A 22,645-nucleotide genomic window follows, 5' to 3' on the forward strand; every position below is an offset into this window, starting at 1 on the left:
AAAGAAAAAATAAATTGTATTTTAACATAAGAAAAATCACAAAAAGATGGCTCAGAACGAAACTCCTTTTCTGAAATAGTATGTGTTTATAATACTGATCTAGATTCGTTTCTATTACTGACCGCTGAAACTATTTATTATAATTATAAAACCAAGCAAAAATATATAGGTCAGAATTAGGCCCCCATAATCCAAAAACTGTATGCTATCCAAAGCACGCAAGAAATTTACGTATTTAAGAATTTTCACAAATTTATGTAAACTTTAAAAATGCTCTCGTCTTACTCATTACTGACCTATAGGTCAGTAAAGGAAACTAATGAAATTTCGGGTGAATGTAATACTGACAACTTTTATTTTATAAATGTATTGTATTAATCATATGGTTATTTCACAAATACTTTGTTTTTTGTAAATTCAATACACTAAACTAACTAACATATATAAAATATTAGTAAATATAAATCATATAAAAATAATACACCTTTAAAATAAAACTTGAAAGATTAGGCTTGTCTGTTAAGGATTTTCCGTGTGCGCGCGCTACTTGCCAGATGTCCAAACTATAACTGATATTTCAAATATGAAAAATCAAAATATTTACTGTAAAACATTGTCATCACATAACACAAGCATGGCTGCAGTGTTGGTAATATTAAAAATTAGTAATAATTGAACCAGTGTCTTATTATCTGTTGTTTCTTTGAAATAGGTCAGCAATAGGGGCTAGGTCAGTTTTATAGACACTTACCTTATATATATATATATATACATATACATTCCGCAAACTTTTTCTTTTCAGAGGTGCATATTTACCATTATATGGTAACATATTCAACATATCATGTTTAATGCGAAATGTAAACCCACTTAACTGAGCACAGGCAATCAAAATTTGGAGCAAATGTGTTGTATTCACAAAACTATATTTTTTTCCGCGGCACACCAACTAATCACCTCGGTACCCCAATGTGCCGCGGCACACACATTGCGGAATAATGGCCTAGCCTATAATAACATAATATGAAGACAGGTACCTAATTTGCTTGTATATAAAGATAAGAAACATAAATGCAGAAAATATTTTTTACAAATATATTTAGTATGAACAAAAATATTTCACTTACCGTTGATTTCGTAAAAAAATTTTGAATTAAATTAATCCAATATTTAAAATCGTGTAGGTACATTTACGTACAATTTCATATAATGGTAATAATCTAGGTCAATACACCTGAAGCTTTATGAAAACACAATATTATTGTCGCAAGGAACCACGCCATGCTCCTTCGCGAAAAGTTCGCGGAAAGAACGATCTCTCACTGAATTTTACTGACGGTTCGGGCGTGTGTAGAGGTGTCATTTTGAAATTTTGATATTTACAAAATTTTATAGAAAAACATACATAAAGAAATTATATTACAATTCGTTATTTCTCCTTTTCACAAGTAATTACAAAATAACACAAATTATTTAAACAATGTGCGGTTGTGTAATAAAAAAATGTGTATTGCAAAATATTGTGTAATGTGTTATGTTAAAAAAAAAATCAAATACGTAATCAAAAGTTCAGTTGTATGTCATATTTGTTTTTTTTTCCTAAATGTAATATATATATATATATATATATATATATATATATATATATATATATATATATATATATATATATATATATATATATATATATATATATATATATATATATATATATATATGTATATATATATGTATATATATATATATATATATATATATATATATATATATATATATATATATATATATATATATATATATATAAATATATTTAAGTAAAACAAACCCAAATGAATTTTATTATAATGTTTTATTTCATATTATTTCAAGTAATAATAATATAAAATGTGAATTATTTATAATTTGTACGGTTGTGAGATAAAAAAAATGTGTATTGTAATAAATTGTGTAATGTTGAAAAAAACTACACTAATAATAATATAATCTTAGGTATAACAAAAATATAATATATAGTTCAGTGGTATGTGATATATATCCAATAGCCTAGCGCCTGACAGGGTGACCTGGAGAAGATTTGTGGTGGCAATATGCTGAACATGGGAAAAGAAGAAGAAAAGAGGTTTGTGTCCTATCTTTTTCCATACTAAAATATGAGAATAAATACATAAAGGGTGTAGCTATGATTAACTTAATTAATTTGAAACGTGGGTTATTTTATATTCGAATCTGGTGGTGCATAGGGTACATTAACGTAATGCAAACTATTTTTTTTATTGTAATTACACGAAGGCAAGTTGAACAGTTTTATGTTTCGGGCGTCGGTTGTTAATAATACATATATGTATATGTCACATCGCCAAAATGATTAGTAATAGTGTTAATTCCAAAGGGGATCGAATCCACGTCATTATACATAGTAGCCAAATGTGCTAACCACAAGATTCGTGTATAATTTATGCATTCCGATTAAAGAGTGATAAACTTTTAATTTAACTGAATCGTGAAACCGTATCTACGCTTACAGAAATACATATAAGTCCAGAGCGAAAAATCAACGGATTGTTTAACGAATCTAATTTGATCGAACCCAAGACCTCCAAGCACTCATAATAGTATCGTTATCAACAAAAACAATGAAAAATACATTTGCTTACTTTGAGTATTTTAGTTTGGTCAAATGAACTTTTGAGTATAATTAAATGGAGCTCTGTAACCTACTCCTATTATTCATGGTCATAATATAACTGTTCATAAAAGGACTATAAATAATATAATAATGGAGGTGGTAGATAGAAAATAGATCGTATCGTTAGCCATGTCTTCCATGATTGCATGACTCATAATAGGCAAGTAACTAATAAATATTTTATTAAACAAGTGCTATAAAATGTGCCCATAGCACATGAAAACCATTGAGCAGATCGAAACCGAAAATTGTAAACCGAAAATTTAAAATACGTGTGTGAAGAAAATACATACAGATGTCGTTAATATCGACCAATCTTATTTTAATATCTACCAAATTTACGACAAATATCTGTACCAAATTTTTTTTCTTCATATTTAACAATGTTTTAGAAACCGGCGTATAGATGTCATTGTATGCTATTTAACAATAACATTCAACAGGTGTCGCCGTTTTCATTTTCAGCTTCACATTATCGATCTGTCAAAAGGCGGTTGAATCTGGAAGGCGTTTCGTTTTCGTTATCTATCTATCCGTATTCTGTGCATTGCGCGTTGTCGGGAGCCGGTTTAATTGTACCGTGAAAGCGAAAGTACACGGTGTAAAAACAAGGCCACTTGTTACACAATAAGTTCGACATTCCGCCGGTTATATTGAATTTATCCAACCAGTGTTCATACGCGAATATGTCTGTCGGTCGTGTCTTGGTTTACGGGGGCCGCGGGGCTCTGGGGGCTGCCTGCGTTTCGCACTTCAAAGCTAACAACTGGTGGGTGGCCAGCGTGGACCTGCATCCTAATGAATCGGCAGACTCCAACATTACTGTCAATCCCGAGGCAGGCTGGGTTCAGCAAGAGGAGCAGGTGCTGGCTGACGTCGCCGGAGCTTTAGCAGGAGAGAAGCTGAATGCTGTCATCTGTGTCGCGGGCGGCTGGGCTGGAGGGAATGCCGATAAAGAGCTGAGCAAAGCTGCGGATCTCATGTGGAAGCAGTCCGTGTGGAGTTCCACTATTTCAGCGTCTGTCGCTGCGAAGTACCTAGCTCCGGGTGGGTTCGTAGCTCTCACTGGAGCCAAGGCAGCTCTGGAAGGCACTCCTTCCATGATCGGCTACGGAATGGCTAAGGCTGCAGTTCACCAGTTGACCAAGTCACTCGGTACTGAAGGATCTGGACTTCCGAGTGGCTCCTTATCTGTCGCCATAATGCCAATAACTCTGGACACACCTATGAACAGAAAGTGGATGCCTAAAGCCGACTTTGGGACTTGGACTCCCTTGACGTATGTCGCTGACCTGTTTATGAAGTGGACCAAAGGAGAAGAAAGGCCCAAAAATGGCAGCCTTGTTGCCCTCGTCACTAAAGACAATGTTACGCAACTGATAATCGAATGATTTTAATCATACATATTTTTAAAAATACTGCGGCTTAATTATAAATTAATTTACGACAATATTACTATAATTTGTACGAATAACGACCAATTTTCTCTAAGTTGTATAATATCTAATTGTTCCTATATTTCTCAAATCATTCATAAAATGAATCTCATGTTAGAAAACTTATAATAAAATGTTATGTGATGTGTTTTTATGTATTTATTTTTTGATAAGATTTAAATATATTTATGTGAGTTGATTATACAAGTTTTTATGTGTTTTTTATCCTTCTGAAAAACATTATATTGAACAAGGTCAACTGCCCAGAGATATCAGGGTCAAATTCAATGCTCTGATTATCACCACTTATTGAATCAGATTGGTTACAATAATAATTATATTAGTCAGAATTGAATACTTACGGAAACACATTATTACAAAAAATGATTTTCGTGTTATTTAAATTGATCGAATGGAAAATCATTTTCACCATTTTAGTTAAAACGTACATATGTTATACATAATGGCTTACTACAAACAATAAGCATATCTATATATATTTGACTATTAAGTAAATGTTGATCAGTATCTAACGAACCTTATAATAATGAAAAATGTTTTTAATGATTAAAGAAAACACTTCGATTTTTACCACAGAAGTTCCATCATTCAGGTCTGTATACATTATACAGACCTGAATGATGGAAGTTTAACTTCTGAAACATGTAGTCTATAATAAAACTCAAGTGGTAAAAAACTAAGTGTTTTCTTTAATCATTGTAACATGTCTTACCACAAAGTTAATGCCGAAACAATATGTTTTTTATTTCCATGTTCATCCTCCTAAGAAAATCACAGATTTAGATATAACAGTACGAATTTATTAATTTGTACGTTTATCCTCTCTAACTTTGAACTCCATTTTCTGGCATCGACTCAGTTTACAGTAATAAATGTAGTAAGTAACAGATAAAGCATTTTTTGATGCTGCTGAAAAAAGACAACATTTTGCTCATTGTTCTTTATATTTTATATAATAAAGTGACATTTTTAATTGGTGTGTTTATATTGTATGTTTATATGGTATTAAAGAAGTAATGTAAAAATACAAAATAAAAACAGTCACTAACCACCGTTAACAACAGGATAGAATGCTATTCGCACCTGTACTTTCTCAACTTTCATATATGCTCCCTGACTACATGGACTTTGAACACAACCAAGTTTCATGCGCTTATTGATTTGGTTATATCAAGTCTTTCTTTTCCATCCTCACCGTATTCTTCCATTCACAGTTGCCAAATATGCATTCCTTTTTTTTCTATTTGCTTTCCCTTAATATTTCATACTATGTATGTCTGATTTACATTGCTTCTTATTCATCCAAATTTCTTTGGTCATTGTATCTGTGGAACTAATTTTAATTGATTAACTCCTACATTTACTTGGCTTCAATACTTTTTGATTATTTTTCAATTCACAATCAAAATATATATTAGTTTTAATATATCGAATCCTATTAGTTTGATTATCTATTATATCCGAATTATTAAAATAAACCTTTTCAGAACAAAAGAGAAAGTGGCCCATGAGGGGATCGAACCCGCGACCTTCGCGTTATTAGCACGACGCTCTAACCAACTGAGCTAATGGGCCGATGGAACCAATGCCCACTATTTTAATATAAGAATATTAAATTCACTAGAATTGGTCAAAACAAAAAAAAATTAGATGACCCGTAATATTAAAATAAACTAGAAAAATTTATGTATCTTCTGATTTTAGTAAAATCGTTTAGATGCTTTTTTTATAAAAATTACAATACGTTTTTGTGCAACTTGCATATACAGCGTTAGCGCCATCTTTCGTCTGCAGTGGTTACTTTTGTCAGCGGTTTCGTTACATTTTGAAATTGGAAATACTATAAAAAAATATTAAAACCAGAATAGCACTATTTTATTATTGCTGGATAGCGACAATTTTGCCTAGAAATTTTAGTGTTGTATTTCATGAAATAAATAGAAACTTGAATTAAAAAAAGAAAAGGTAGGTAATGAATGAAATACACTCAAGATTTTCTAGGCAAGTTCGGACGAAATCCGCTAGGTGCCTATAATCCCAGGATCAACGTCAAAATTTCATCTACACCAAATCGTCATCACCTCTCGACTGTTTTCAAACTGTTGACTATTTCTCAAACTCTTGGCATATTCGCAATTTGCAACCGGTTGAGATGGTTTCACTTGAGACCCTATTTCATAATACAACATCTATGCATAAAAAAAGTTGGGAATACCTCTAATTACGAACAATATAAATGGTGTTCCATAAGCCGTAGCTCTATTGCAGAGATGTAGAGCCACAAAGACTTTATAGCACCGTTTCTCAACTTGGGGGTCGCGGCTCCCCGGTAATCATAAGGGGCAAAAGTTTGTTTTTAGATAATTTTTGGAATTTTATTTGGACACTAAAACGGCTGAGAAGCAGACCTTTTTTCGAGTTATTTATATATATTGAACACTACAACTACAAGTAATAATTTTAAGTTATATAAAAACTATCTGCCTAAATACTTTAAAAAATGGCGGTTAGGTGTGCATGTCATCTGAAATAACCATTTTTTGTGTTATTCCGCTTACCACTTAATTTTTTTTGTAAGATGCATAATTTTTAGTATTGAAAGTTATTTTAGAAGAAACTGTTGGTTTCGCTACCTGACGACATTATAATAAGATACAATACGTATTCAATTAACAACGAGAAAATATTATTTCAGTTATAAATGGGAAATCACAAATTTTGCGCTTCAAATAAAAGTACGTATCTAGCTCATTATACGTTGTCTTTCGATTTTGAAAAACATCTCATCTGAAATTATTAAGGGATTTTTTCGAAAATATGCGTTAAAATGCTCATTTAGAACTCATACAGAATCCGGGGCATTAAAAACCAAAATCAGGGTTTGGATCAAGGGTTTATAAACTTTTCCCGTCAAAATTGTCTTATATTATACAAAATACTATTGCGAGTATAACAGGGGTACCATTCGTCTCGATAGGTTCCCGACACCCGTTCCGACGACCTAGAAAATGTCCCAGTATTCAGCCGAAATACGATGATATTAATTTTCACCTAAAATTTAAACAATTATATGAAATAATAAGAGTTCTGAAAAAAAACTCAAAACCGTATATTGTATACTCGAGCAAAAGTATTTCCTTAACCTACCAGCAATTTTCCAGTTCTTAAAAATTATAAACAGCGAAATAATATTTTTGGAAGAATGACCTTTTTGTCGTAGATATCCAAATATCGCTATGGTTTCTCAGGAAAATTTAGGTATATAATATTTAACATGTAACATACATGTATGTATACAGTTGTTATAAAGATACAATAAATTTTGCAATAGAATTGGAAAATAATGGATGAATCGAAGAAAACGTACTGCAAAGGCTGTTTTCCTTCGTATTTTGTAATTGAAACATTATTAACTATGCGGTATGGTAATATAACAAAATACATACATTACCATCATCGTTCAATTACTGTAATACCACTTAAAAACTTGTATTACACAAAGTTATTGATAAGAAAAGTGCTTGTTTTTTCGGTTTGTTTCATATCTATTGTGTATTTTACGTAACGCATACGTCACCTTGATTAGAAAAGAAAAAAAAAACAAGATCATAAAATTTAAAATATTTTATTATAATTTTTGTGAAAGGTTTCATAATGATATTCGTCTAGTTTCTGAAATTTTTCTTGAAATTTCCCTGGGGGTCATATTTTTTGGTAAGCCTTTCCCAATCTCTCAGTCTCCTGGTGCTAAGATGCCTAGTGACTTTGTCGGTTGCGGCTTTCTGCTTCTCATTACACTTGTTGCAACCGTTGGCTAATGCATCAGGAAGTATTTCTGAAAAAAGGGTTTTAGTAAATATTACTTTATTAATACGACCATAAAATAAGTTATACAAAATTGACAAAACTGTCGCCAGCTCTTGAACTTTTATTTTTAGAAGCTCGTCACAAAACACCTGCCTGTTTGTCGATAGTAAACCATATTTTTTAAGTAGGTACCTGTATATATTTGGGGTTTTTCACGATTGCGAATAGGTTTATATTCAAACGATTTGTTCCTTTAGTAGTTTGTTTTTCGTTTGATGTTTATGATTGTAGTAGTATTTAATCGATGAGTAAAAGCCGATGACAGTTGACAACGATAGTGAAACAGTAATACTCGTATAATCCGTAAACGAATCAAAATTGAATGAAAAATGAGCAACAAGCAAACAATATACTTTTTTAACGTGTCCAATTTTTTTTCACTAATTATGAATTTATCTGCACTTACGAATTATTTATTTTATTTTAGAAATTTCGAGTAGCATCAATCATGAGAAGAATGGCGAATGTTACATTAGTAAAAAGTGATCACTTAAAAGTGCCTATGACAGGGAGTAAGCCCTGTTAATTCTAAGACATCCATTTTTTTCACATCTATATTGATATAGCAATAAAAAATCACAAATATTATAAAGAAATAAAGAAATTAATATGTTTCTTGACATTTTCATTTTTTTTCGGTTTTAGACTTTGTCTCGGTCGCAATTTCTCTTAGTGCGACTCAGAATCTCAGAAAAATATATATTTTATAATTTAAAAAAAGTGATTTGACGAAAAAGATTCTGCAATCGATACCGTGTAGGTAGGTGCATAATAAATACATCACATCGCCACAATGTCAGATGACAAAAGAATGGATCGAAGGGTGATGAATTATGGCCATGCAAAATGACAATAGCGACACCTAATTTGATTTCAATTCACATATTATCATCTGACTTCGCACATTGCAATGAGGTGAATGAAATATCAGACTCTATCAATTTATATGATTTAGTATGCTGATCGATACGCTGTGTCACGGTGTTTTGGATTGGGGTCAATCTGTACGGTGTGGATTAAAACGTATATCCTTAAATCAACCAGCTCAATAATTTACCATCAGTTATAATATTACACACCATTTCATTTGTCTTATTTGTGTCATGTATACCTAAATTGTGTTCATAAAGGTGTTTCAGATTGTTTTTCGTTTTTGATACTTAAAAAGAAAACACCAGAATTCGTTCAAACTTGTTAAAATTACTATTAAATTAAAGAGTAGGTCTTTTTTATTTTATTTATTTATTAACAATAACCGTTTGTAAGTGCGCACCATCCACTTCTTCGCATTCATTTAACCTGGCGCTGAAATTTTCAATCACTCACTGGAGCATTGCTCTTGGAATAGCGTTAATTTCCATAACAAGTTTGAACGAATTCTGGTTTTATTTTTATGAATCAAAAACGGAAAACAATCTGAAACACCCTTATTAATATTATGCAGGGCTTTTCTATATAATGCGGTGGAACGGCATTCCGACACCTTTCTTCAAGGATAAACATTTTTTATTATTATTTTTAAATCAATTAGACGAAACAAGGTTTGCGCTTACGTAATTAAAATCTGTATTTATATAATTCGTCTAAATGATAAAATATAGTATTGTAATGAATATTTAAATGATATTTGTATTTTTTGAGTTTCGGGACCTTTTTTTTTTATAAAAAGCCCTGATATTTATAATGTTTTTAACGTTAAAGTGAAAAGTCATTCAAGTTTCGATACAAAATCCAAATTATTTGTAAATTCACACCAAACGTAATTATTAAAAAAAAGAATACTATAAAAATACTAAGATTAAACAAACAAATCTTAAATATTTTATGTTATTTGTTATACACACTGATTCACCTATTATGAGTTAAAATTCAAGATAAAGGTTCTATGTTTTCATTTACTGAAAGCCAAAAGCAAGAACGATATTTGATGAGTTAAATTTTGAATTTGAAGTGACTTTATATTGCATGCTTGTGGCATTTTTTAAAAGATTTAAATATACAACAAAATATTTAACTGAATACAAGCCTATTACACATTTTAAAAGTGCCATCAGTTCTAGTATGTATACTAGGAAACAGGATTGACTTTCTATATCATTATTTCGACAAATGGTATTCATTAGTCAACAGATAATGATTTTAATTATTACTTTAAGTTTAAGTATTAAGTACCTACTCGATTAGGCATTGTATTATGTGAATTTGCTTTCGAATAAATTGTTAGTTTCATGTAGTCATACGTTGATGATATTTAAATTAAAATTTGGATTATCGATTGATGAAATTTTGACAGTATAAATATAAGTTATACAATATTTTTTACATCACCCCGTATTCGTACCTGAAGAGAGGGACTGATACGCTTGCTTTTATGACATTAACGATCAAGATACCCAAGATAATCAAGATAACATTAGATCGATGCGATGCAGTTCCCTACGCATCATTAGATGTGATGAAGAGTTTAAAAGTAGGTTTGATTTTGGCACAATAATACTGAAAACGATTTTAAAACGCTGCTTAGGAATCTATAGTATGTTGTATTAAATTCACAATAGAGAATTAATAAAACACAATCTAACATTCATTGATTTTTTTTATTGCAAACTTTTTGTTTTATTTTTTACTGAAAAATACAAGGGTTCGATCAACACTTAGGTATTTTTTAAAATATTTTTTTATTAATTTCTATACCCAACTGAACGCTATAACATATTGATATACTCATAAGTGGGGGTTTGGATAAAAAACTATTTTATTATTATAAACAATTTTAAAAAAATCCTCTCAGTTTTCAGCTTGAGTATGTCATTTAAATTAATTGGTTAAAGCGTTTAAACAGCTTTTACGATTTACAACATTTTGAGTGTGTCCAAATACTTGTTCACAAAATCTGGATTATCTTAAATTATTTTCATATTATTTTTTGACATCTCATCAAAGATGAAAAAAAATACTATTTAATTTTCAAAAAAGTATTCTATTCATATTTTACAAATGTTATATAAATGCTTACTTTTAAGTTCTCGTCCTTCCGCTGTGCATGGTCCTTCGTCCAACATGCACTTAATGTAGTTATTGAGGATTCTGTCGCTGCTGAGGATGTGATCCACGTCGATATTATCATATTTAGTTGTGTACTTGGAGTCAGGAACTCTGGCCCCCAGAGCGACAGCCACCAACAGAGACAATAGTATCACAGCACGCATTTTAAAAAGATTTTACTGAAAAAAAAATACAAGCTTAGATCGATTATTGTGTAAAAATACGTTTTTTATACACAATTACTGGACCTATTCCTCGAGGAATAGTTAAAAATATATTTTATAGATGTCCAATGTTAACAGGCCTTAAGTCTAGGATTCTTTATTCTCTGCTCAATTTTTTTTCATCTGTATTAATACACATATATATACATGTAAATATCTTCATAAATGAGAAAGGACAGATAAGGCAAGTCATAGACTAACACCTTTGCTCGACTTGAATAATAATCAGGTAAATGAGCCCTCAGTTCTTTTAGCAGTTTCGAAAAAATTAGACACGAATTGTTAGACGATGTTAGTAACGAAAAAAGGCATATCGCTGATAAAATAAAAATTAATTGGTAAAAGCTTTAAATGTTTTTATTAATTATATCTAATAAAGAAGTTGGCAATTCTTGAAAGAATGAGTTAATATATATTGAATTCTAAACTTTTCTACACTATTCTTTTATATATTAGGTACAAATAACATTTTGATTACATTTGTTCAAAACTTTATAAGTAGAAAAATAATAGATTTATCGCCTCAAGGGATTGTTATCATAATATATATTAAATTTCTCACAAAGACTACGTATTTTATCATATATTGATTTTTCTCTGCGAGACATGTGTCAATATTAGGTACTTTATTAAAAACGAGTTTACAGGTAAATGTGAGTACATGAAAAATAATTTACAATGCATGAAACATATTATTATAATATAGTTTAGTAATTTCAAAGTGAGAAGACCCAAATGATAACAAAGCCCAGACGTTGGAATACGTTTCAATAACAGTTGATAAGATTCTTACTTCAAAATACACATTTTTACTGAAATTGTTTATACTTACATGGGGAATAATCACACTACAGAAGTAGATTGTATCCGGAGAGCAGAAAAGAATGGGGGTGATGAGTTAATGACGGTGATCGTCGTCTGCTGAATACAGACTGACGTAGCGTTATGTGGAGCGAGCAATATATATGCCTACCATCATCAACGGGGATATGTGACAAAACTGGCCATTTGGTACTATCACGTAGGTCTATGGAGTATTACACCGTCAGTGAAAGGCCCGGATTGGAAAAACAATACATATTTAATATATTTTTTAATGTTTTATTTTACTTATTAAGTTAGATTTGTTTATATATTGTTTTTTTTTTAAATACAACTATTTTTTTAAATTTTTTAGTTTAATACGAAATCAAAGCTTTCTAAGAGATTTTATGGTTTTGAAAAATAATCCAATTTTTTAAAAAAATATTTTTATTTTGTGGTTATTATATTCGTTCCATTCAATGTTAAAATAACTTATGATATTATATTACTTAATGTCATATAACTAAGAAACAACGATACATTACAAATATCAAACAATAGAATATAACTAAATAACACCATCTGCCACAGGGGTAGGCAGAGAGAATACAACACCACACAAATCTGTCTTTGATTTTTTTGCCTGATCCACGATCATGCATCTCTTCATATATACCCACCGATTATTTCAACAGAATGTTATAATGCATTTTATATTGGTTTATAATCGACTGCCAAATAATGTCTGTTTACGTTGGTGAGGCTATTTGACGTTAAGATTCTGTATATGTATAAAATAATTTCTCTGTTTTTTTTTGTCTAATTTGCACAATTATAGACACACACACACACACATATAACACATGGAATAAAAAAACATTCTAACAATTTTTTTAATATCTAGAAAGTTGCAAGTAAAGGAAAAGTAGTAGATTTTTATGATGAAATGAACGTAATTTTATATAAAAACGATATGAATTAAAAAAATATGATAAATCCATTTATTTTAAATCTACACTGGTTGAACCAATAAGCTTAAACTGACAATAATAAAGGTATGAGAATTATACATCATTCTGCGTAAGAATATTGTAAAAATAGAACATAACAATAATGTACAGATATGTATTGCACATTACTTAGTTAGAACACGGAAGCGTTACAACTCAGTAAAGTTTTCTTTTGTTTAACAAATGAACACAATGCACAGGTAATGTTAAATAACTCTTTGTGAAACAATGCAGTCGCAGTCAGCTAACGATTTTCATGGGGGATTTTTTTTCAAAAAATATGTTAATGGCAAACATAAATTATATATCGTATCTTGATTACGATTAACGTAAAAAATATTTGTTTTAAAAATATGTAATAAATAAAAGAAGATACGGTTTAAAAAATATACATATGGATTGAAACATATCTCGACTGCTTTTATTTTAATTATACCTTGATTGTGAATGATTTGATTATAAAATCAGATTTTTTTAAAGAAGTTTATTCACAGTGACAGCTCTTCCGCGTTATAAGTGTTTTTCAAATTGTCGTAAACTTAAATGTGTTTCAATATATATATATATATATATATATATATATATATATATATATATATATATATATATATATATATATATATATATATATATATATATATATATATATATATATATATATATATAATAAATGTGTTTAAATTCTGTTATTTGTTAATGAGACAATCTAGAGACATTACGTGTCATATCTTTCCTTTCGTTTTATATATATATATATATATATATATATATATATATATATATATATATATATATATATATATATATATATATATATATATATATATATATATATATATATATATATATATATATACATATATATATATATATATATATATATATATATATATATATATATATATATATATACACATACGGTGTTTGCTAATGGTGCACTGAAATCAGTTATAGCAAATAAAAACCTATCAGCGGAAGCTAAACTGGCAGTGCACAACGGAGTCCTGGTTCCAACTCTAATGTATGGAGGTGAAACATGGAGTTGGCAAACGAAGGATGAAAGTAGACTGAATGCAGTCGAAATGCGATCTCTCAGAAGAATGTGCGACAAAACGATGTATGATAGATGTGCGAATAGTGAAATAAGGAAGGAATGCAAACCGAGATGAGCATTATCGATAAAATTAAGAAAGGTGTGTTGAGATGGTTTGGACATGTAAAACGAATGAGTGAGGAAAGAACGGTAAAACAAATTTATGAGGCGAATGTTAGTGGGAAAAGAAGCAGAGGAAGATCGAGAAAAACATGGCACGATCAGGTTTGCCAAATACTTGAAAGTGGTCAGGTTAGGAGTCGTAACAATCGGCGGGTATGTATGAGGAGATGCATGAACGTGGAAGAGGCGAAGAATGTTTGCAAGGACAGAGTGGTGTGGCGCTCTATTCTCTCTGCCTACCCCTGCGGGGAAGCGGCGTGATGGTTAGTTAGTTATATATACATACTTATATAGTTGTTATTAAGGCCCTACTTAGGCTTCAAGTTTTATAACCTATACCTACTTGTGAGTGGATTAACTCTTCACGTTTAAAGTTATTTTTATTTCGTGTAATTTATGAGTGAAAATTTTCGGCAAAACCACTCGCTCACAATTAAATAAATATGATTTACGAATTATCTATATAATGCTGGTCCGACACTGGCGGAACCAAGCGGTCAAAAGTGCTGACCGCAGAAGCTAGTGGTAGTAACCTCTAGAAGTTTGTATGTGGCATGTCGAAGTGAGTATGCGTAAGATAATATAACATTACAGCTGACTATTGGGAAATAACAATTTATTTTGATTCACGACGCGGATGCATTTTACGTACCGTTTACGCTGCATGAACGTAATGCAACACTCAAATTAACGACGAAAAATACCATGGTTATCAAAATTTTATTCAGAAATATCACATACTTGAAAATCGTGATAATTTTTATATAAATCTTTCAATATTTACATGTTTATTTATACATATTCGTAAACTTTATTATTACATTACAATTTATTATTTGATTCGGCATTAACTTTGTGGAATGACACGTTATATTAAAAAATAATAATAAACACTTGAATATACCACTTTTAGAGTTTTATTTAAATATACTTCTAGTTTCGAAAACTTACAGACGTTTTCGAAACTAATTAGTTTTAATTTCTATCAGAAAATGAAAACATCTGTAACTTTTCGAAATTAGTCGTATATAGTAATTAAACTCATTAAGTGGTATATTCAAATGTTTCATTTTTAAAAAATAATTACAGTAGAGGACGTATTTCTTTCTTTTTTCTTCTAATCCTTATCGGCACCCGACGGTGCATAGGGCACTGCATCATATTGGCGCAGTGTTATCTTGATCGTTAATTCTGAGAGGGCAAGGTGATCACTAGTCTTAAGTGATATTAAATAAATATTAGAGTGAAAAATTAATTAAAAAACTGATTAATGAAAATCATAGCCAATTACAAAATTTAATATTTAAAAATAAAATAAAAATTATAGTTTTCTATATATAACTTAGTCCAATGCCAAAAATAGTTAAAAAAATAAATATAAAAATAAAGTAAACAAAAAATAAGATAAACAATGTTTGTTAAATGGACACAGCTAAAATTTTTTTCAATTATTATTTGTAATTTAGACCATAGCATTTTTTAAAGTATGATATGAAATATGAACGAATTTCAGAATAAAATGTTATAATTATTTGGAATTCTAGGAAAATATGCATTTTTATTATTTTGTGCTTGATATTTCATACAAATAAATGCGCTTAAAAATCATTAAAAGTTATTCACAAGCTTTATCGGGTGTTGTGATATTAAGATACAAAACCAGTTAACATGTGTACTTGTACTTTGTACTCAAATACACTTTATGAGAAGTAAATCTGCCTAACACTTTAAGAAAACATGACCTCTTTCAAAATCAAGCCATAAGTGTTCACCAATACTACCGTTTTAACGACATTTGAGGCTAATTGCTAGTATTTGATAATTACTTTTTATTTCAAGTAATTTTCACCACATCAAAATCACTAAAAAAAGGGTAAAAATTAGTCATCGTCGATTAAAACTAGTTGTTATTAACAGTTTTCTAGAATCGTATTAAAATCCAAGGTATACTTATAATAATTTATTAAAAATCATGTGATAAAGGTGATTAAACTTTTACTTCGAATCGATTCGATTGCTTCTAAGTAATATATAACCCATTAAAAGTAATTTGAAATGAACTTTTTTAATATTAACTCGTTTTTTTATATGGAAGTATGCATTTTATGTATAAAGAGTTATAATTGTAAAAAAAATACGTGTTGAAGAGAAGACACCTTTTAAATTTACAAAATTATGATAAACATTTAAAATTTGTTGTGTTTTGTTTTTACTATTTATATAGATAGGGACTTCCTACAATATACCGTAAAAATATGAAAGAAATGTTGACAAATGATTGATTTATTTAATAACGTGCCATTTTGGATCTAGTAAATAAATCTGTCTAACCTTAATCCGCTAACATAGTCAATAGGTCATTAAAATATTATAAGATTGATTGATTAGTCGATACCCCATATTTGAACTGAATAATAAAAACAAAGAATATAATGTGATCACTTGAACCGGCCAATGAGACATCTTGAGCTCTGTAAATACCTTAAATTACATACTCCCATCTGAATAAAAAGTTCTTCTCGAATAAAATCGTGATATATATTAAATAAAAGCTGTTTAAAAAAAATTCTACCGCTCTGCATCGTAGATGTGACGATTTATTTTGACCCCGACGAGAATCGAATTCGGGACTTTATGCACAGTAGACAAATAGGCCAACTACTACACCAGAGATTCCCAACCCCGTGCCAGAACGATTCGTATGTGCCCGCCATTATTCGACAGAGACAGAATTTTTCACGAACATTAATTAAAAATGTGAATTATTTTTATTGATTTGTTACTTTGATTTGTTTCAGTGCCTACGTTTATTAAATACGTTCGTTTGTTTGCGATATTGTATGTGCGAGTGGTTTCTTTGCTGACAGTACATAAAAATAAGTCGTTTAAAAATAGGTGGCTCCCGCCACCCTACTGATATTCTAGAATGTGCTCTAGAGTATAAAAAGGGTTGGTAATCCCTGTACTACACTATGGAGGCGCATTACATTAATATGCAGTTTATTTACAAAATTTATTCGAATTTGCTGTACCTACTTATTTTGATTATTATTTATAGCTACTAAAGTAAGAGCCTAAGTCAGATTATATATCTACATATTTCAGGAGATAAGTCACGAGCAGTATGTGGTTTCTTCATAAACTAATTTATTATCCAACCACTGAAATCAGTAATAATATTTTATGTTAGTCTGTGGTTAAACACCAGGATCTCCACGGTAAACAGTTAATATATATTTTTTTACTTAATTTCAAATTACCTCGTGGAAATCTAGCCTGAATATATCGCTCACTCCTTTCAACAACGTCATATATCAAAAATCGTCAATTTTCAGTTGTTTTTTTTGGAATGCCCAGAAAATGTACTATCCCAGCAAAAGCGGCATATTTTTAACTTAATATTTGTCCGCTACAGGGCAGAAGGTGTTGTTTTTGTATTTTGAAGAAAAGGTATTGTTTAATTATTTTTTTCAATACACTAAATATTTTTCAAATGGAGGGAAAACATTCAGGTTTTACCTTTAAAGATCTGTTGCACAGTTAAAAGTTCAATTAGTGAAAATTTATTTATTTTAATTTTTTTTATTTTATTAAGTTTTTTGATTATGACGTTGTTGAAAGGAGTGGGCGATATATGGTAAACATTTCAAAATGAAATAACTTCATACTCTAAAATACTATGGAGTATGTAGTTAATTCACTTTTTTGTTGTTGTTTTGTTTCTTAAAAGGAATAGCCCGCAACGCTTTTATTTTAGAGTCTTGTCTGCTGGTAGAATAGTAAGGATAGGAAATAATGAATATAAAAAATACATCACTCACCCAGACCAATTGAGAATATTTTTATTATTATTTTATTTTGCAGTCGGCGGGAACCGAACCCGACTTTATCGATCGATATCATTATTGATATTGAATCATGATTTTCTCGATATCTCAGGAAAGATAGTCTCGGGTTGTTGTCCTGTGGTTAGTGTCGCAGACTCTGAAGCAGAGTTTTTGGGTTTGTACTCATTCTACTACAATTTTATACTTACATATTTTTAATAATGAGTTGCTTCAGGTTCACGAAAGTATTTCTCTTTAAATAATAAAAATATGTTTACTGATAGTACTCGTAATATGCGTGTCTAATTATTTACGTTAGCGAAAACGACGTATCATTGGCTGGTTAAGTGTGTACTGTGAGTAATGTGGCTATCAATCAATGTAAGAATGGTGAATATTACACCCCGTTTAGATTGCTTAAACCATTTAATATTTATGAACACATTTTTCGGTATCACGTATTTCGGGTTAAACCATTTAATAATTTTAATCACAAAATGATTTAGTTCTTTACACATTTTTGCATTTGTAGGAATTGTACTGTTTTTTTTTAAATATCCGATAATGGCGGTGAAATTTAATATATTATTATATATATTAGTACCTAGAATGTATGATGCGCAAATATCTGACATACTCGTACCAGAATTATTCCAGATACTAGAGTTCTATTCTTGGATACCATTGTAGTACGTTTATACTCATATATTGTTCAGCTCTAATTATGGGGAATGAAATATTGATCATATTGTTTGTACTAGGAGGATTATTCACAGTGAATATCAATTTTACAAATCTAAAAAATCTTAGTGAGCAGTTACATTCAAATAACAATTGTTGGTATGTATGTATGTTCTCGATGAAGGCACAACTTTGAATAAAATCAAGATAAAGTTCGTGTTGGAAACCACGTTCATCGGTCAACGACTCATACAATTTAAATTATATGTTTTTTTTTTATTACAAAATTTTATGAAGATAATATTAATAAAAGTACGAACGTTCTCCCTCGTACGTGATACAATTAATCCAGCAGCGATTTTAAATCCATTTTTTTGTACAAGTCATTATAGCGGTAGTATGACAAGCATTTTTAAAATTGTATTCTAAAGGTAGTGTAATTTTATTTTTCCCTAGACGATTTTCTTAAAATGATTTCGAGAACTTTTGATATTTTTTCAATCCTACTTTTTTCGGCTGAAAAACCTATAAAATAAAGAATGTAATAAAATCACTAGCTAATACATAGTCACTTTATTTTAAAACAAGTCATAATATGGTTTCAAAGGGTTTAATTGGAAAAATATGGATTTAAAGAATATTCATAATTTATTTCTTACTGGACCATAAAAAATAGAAAACATTGAATTTGGTTACAAATTAAGGAAATTATAAATTCGTTTTAAGTCTTCCTACTTTTAAAAAATAACCAGAATTTTTTTTTTCAAATTCGTTTTTTTTTTTAATTTAAAAACAAAAACAAAAAAATGTTACCTGTATTCCTGTATATTCCTCAATATTTTTTTACGATGTAATGTAATTTATTTCAATGAAACTTACGAGATAAAAACGCTTTAATTAACGCTTAATTTCTCCAATGATAAACTTTTGGTTATCAACTGTATTGTAAAATAAGTTCTTGAATTTTTGTTTAAGACTCCGTCGTCTAACTTACTATCGAACTTACCTTCCTATAACAAAGCGGTGACATTCCGACTAGTATTTTATATCGAGTTGATGATTCATACGAGTATAATCATGTAATAATAAAGAAAAAACAGTAGTTTTATTGTCAAAAATTTCGTCTTCGTAATGGGGAACATTCACTTAATTCAATTCATATTACTGTTTTATATTGACATTTATTTGAATTTTATTTTAACATTTTTGATTTTCGTTCTTAGTATCCCCTAACCACCTTGAACCCTAATTTAAAATTTCATTAGTTTTTTTATTGAAAAATCAAATTTTATAATTATTATTTCCAAGACAAGTTAGTTAAAAACAATTTATTTTGTATGTAAACGACATTGTTAACTTTGGGGTATGGTAAAACAACAATTTCCTTATCATTCATCGTTCACTTTGTGTAATATCACTTAAAAACACTACTTCATGACTACCAATTTCGTTTGACCTGACGATGGAATGATTGTTCCGAAACCGGCAGGCATGAAGTAGTGTTTTTTGAGTAGTATTATACAAAGTGAACGACGAGTGATGAGGAGGGTGTTTGAAAAACAATTTGTTCAATAAAAGATAAAAAAAAACATCTGTTTTATTTTTAATTTATCAATAAAAAGCAAATGTTATATAGTAATGTAATAAATATATGGTAGTATTGAATAAAATATTTTGATTTTAATATTTAAACTTGTATCGAAAATAAATATATAATTAAATCGGAGTTTTTTATTACTATAAAAAACTATAAAAGTTAATCGATTGTTGAGTATAATATCCAAAAAAATACGGTTATTGGATTTAATTCTACTTTTATTTACATATTTGTATATGATAATATGTGACGCGTTTTATCTTATTAAGACATTATCAAACACTCGAGACATTATCGAACAAAGAGTGTTTGATAATGTCTTAATAAAACGAAACGCGTCACATATCATCATATATATGTTAATAAAAGTAGAATTCAATCTATTAACCTTGTTTTTCTTTAAAAATATTTTACCCAACAATTCAAAATGAAATTCTACCAACTGTCTGCAGTTACAATAAATATATATTTTTTTAATGAATGTTCCCCATTGTCATTGTTGTACGGAATAATACAAACATATTGCGTAACTTTGTCGTCATACTTTCACCTGAGGCAGTGGCGGATTCCTAAAAGGGATATTATGTACTATATGATTATTATTTCCCAACAAAATTGTGTAATACGATACTAATTTTAGAGTGGGATTATGGTCAATTGGTAAGTGTCGCATACACTGAGTCAGAGGCTACGGGCTAGACCCCTACTTTGCCCAACTTCCTATTTTCAACACAAGCCGCTTAGGCTTACCTGTATAAATCTCAAATGTAATATTTCTGAGAAAACGTGGATATAGCACGTTATGTACGTATAATTATAAATGCTGATACGAAGGTGCAGTATACCTTTTGAAAAAAACTATACCAAATACGAAATCCATATAAATGTACCAAGTGATATTTCATATAAAAGTCACAATTTAAAAAAAAATCTTAGTACATCGTAAACAGATAAACTGTAATCATGGAATTCATAATATTCGCAAACAACACACACATACACACACACAAACACACACACATATATATATATATATATATATATATATATATATATATATATATATATATATATATATATATATATATATATATATATATATAAATATATATATAAATATATATATATATATATATATATATATATATATATATATATATATATATATATATATATATATATATATATATATATATATATATATATATATATATATATATATATATATATATATATATATATATATATATATATATATATATATATATATATATATATATATATATATATATATATATATATATATATATATATATATATATATATATATATATATATATATATATATATATATATATATATATATATATATATATATATATATATATATATATATATATATATATATATATATATATATATATATATATATATATAATATATATATATAAAATATCTGTAGATATATTTATTTATAAAGAACAATTTAGTGATTTTATTCTTTCCAATATTCCGCCATCTGGCGTTTAAAAATGAAACTACGTTACCTACTACTTCGAATGGCCAAAGAGCAATAAAATTTTACACTTGAATGGTTGCGTGTACGAAAAAGCAGATTCAGGTTCGAATCTGAATAGAATAATAATTATGCATATAATTTATTAAAAATACTTTTATTTTAAAACTGCATTGACGGTGGTCTGTTGATTTGGTGACAATTTTTTCGATCGTAAAATTCGCAAAACCTCGCTTAACGAAAAAACTTCATAAATGGATGACAGCTAGACAAAAAACAAATGCTTTTAAAAAAAAACATCAGTTTAATGCTTTCGTAAGATAAATATTTTTTATTAATTTCTTATTTTAAATTTATATGATTAATTTTTTTTATATAATTTTAAAAAAAATTGCAGTTTTTTTATAATATTTACTATTTTATATTGAATTAACTGATTTAAATTAAAGTAAAACAATGATTAAAGAAAACACTTAGTTTTTTACCACTTGAGTTTTATTATAGACTACATGTTTCAGAAGTTAAACTTCCATCATTCAGGTCTGTATAGTAACTAAAATATAAAATATAAAATTGTTCTAAAAATAAGGAGAGGGGAAAGTAAGGGGAAGGGGTTAGTCAAGGGACGGAGTTTGAAAACAAAGGAAAAATGGAAAGCAATGGTGAAGAATTTTGAAACAATATTAAAGTGTTTTCTTTAATCATTGTAACATGT

At 29.0% G+C, this 22,645-nt stretch overlaps 3 protein-coding genes and 1 non-coding gene across 4 annotated transcripts in view; 2 read left to right on the forward strand and 2 right to left on the reverse strand.

Annotated features, from left to right (window-relative positions):
- The first annotated feature begins 1,874 nt into the window (after window positions 1–1,874).
- The window catches only part of LOC148301718 (allergen Tha p 1-like), a 128,279-nt gene continuing 107,508 nt past the window's right edge, over window positions 1,875–22,645 (forward strand). The window contains exon 1 of the mRNA XM_088272827.1: window positions 1,875–2,119. The gene's annotated coding sequence lies outside the window, so the exon portion shown is untranslated. The remainder of the gene's footprint in view (window positions 2,120–22,645) is intronic.
- Window positions 3,156–4,326, forward strand: Dhpr (dihydropteridine reductase). The gene has a single exon (XM_088272820.1). The coding sequence runs from the start codon at window positions 3,373–3,375 to the stop codon at window positions 4,075–4,077; it is 705 nt and encodes a 234-aa protein (XP_088128946.1). The 5' UTR covers window positions 3,156–3,372; the 3' UTR covers window positions 4,078–4,326.
- On the reverse strand, window positions 5,645–5,718 carry TRNAI-AAU (transfer RNA isoleucine (anticodon AAU)). Its single transcript has one exon. It is a non-coding gene; the product is annotated as a tRNA-Ile (tRNA).
- Window positions 7,757–12,257, reverse strand: LOC148301721 (ejaculatory bulb-specific protein 3-like). Its single transcript, XM_088272829.1, has 3 exons — window positions 12,112–12,257; window positions 11,027–11,234; window positions 7,757–7,978 (listed from the first exon to the last, which is right to left on the reverse strand). Exons 2-3 carry the CDS (start codon window positions 11,217–11,219, stop codon window positions 7,809–7,811), a joined length of 363 nt encoding a protein of 120 aa, XP_088128955.1. The 5' UTR covers window positions 11,220–11,234; window positions 12,112–12,257; the 3' UTR covers window positions 7,757–7,808.

This window comes from Brachycentrus maculatus, unplaced genomic scaffold (genome assembly GCF_059751285.1).
Source record: "Brachycentrus maculatus isolate JH-2025_06_01 unplaced genomic scaffold, ASM5975128v1 h1tg000527l, whole genome shotgun sequence".
NCBI lineage: Eukaryota > Metazoa > Arthropoda > Insecta > Trichoptera > Brachycentridae > Brachycentrus > Brachycentrus maculatus.

Excerpts from the sequence above, each read along its gene's own strand:
- Dhpr (XM_088272820.1), top strand. The coding sequence starts at position 3,373 with ATGTCTGTCGGTCGTGTCTTGGTTTACGGGGGCCGCGGGGCTCTGGGG.
- LOC148301721 (XM_088272829.1), bottom strand. The coding sequence starts at position 11,219 with ATGCGTGCTGTGATACTATTGTCTCTGTTGGTGGCTGTCGCTCTGGGG. Across the intron at positions 7,979-11,026 it reads GGAAGGACGAGAACTTAAAA|AAATACTTCCTGATGCATTA; the intron begins GTAAGCATTTAT and ends CCCTTTTTTCAG.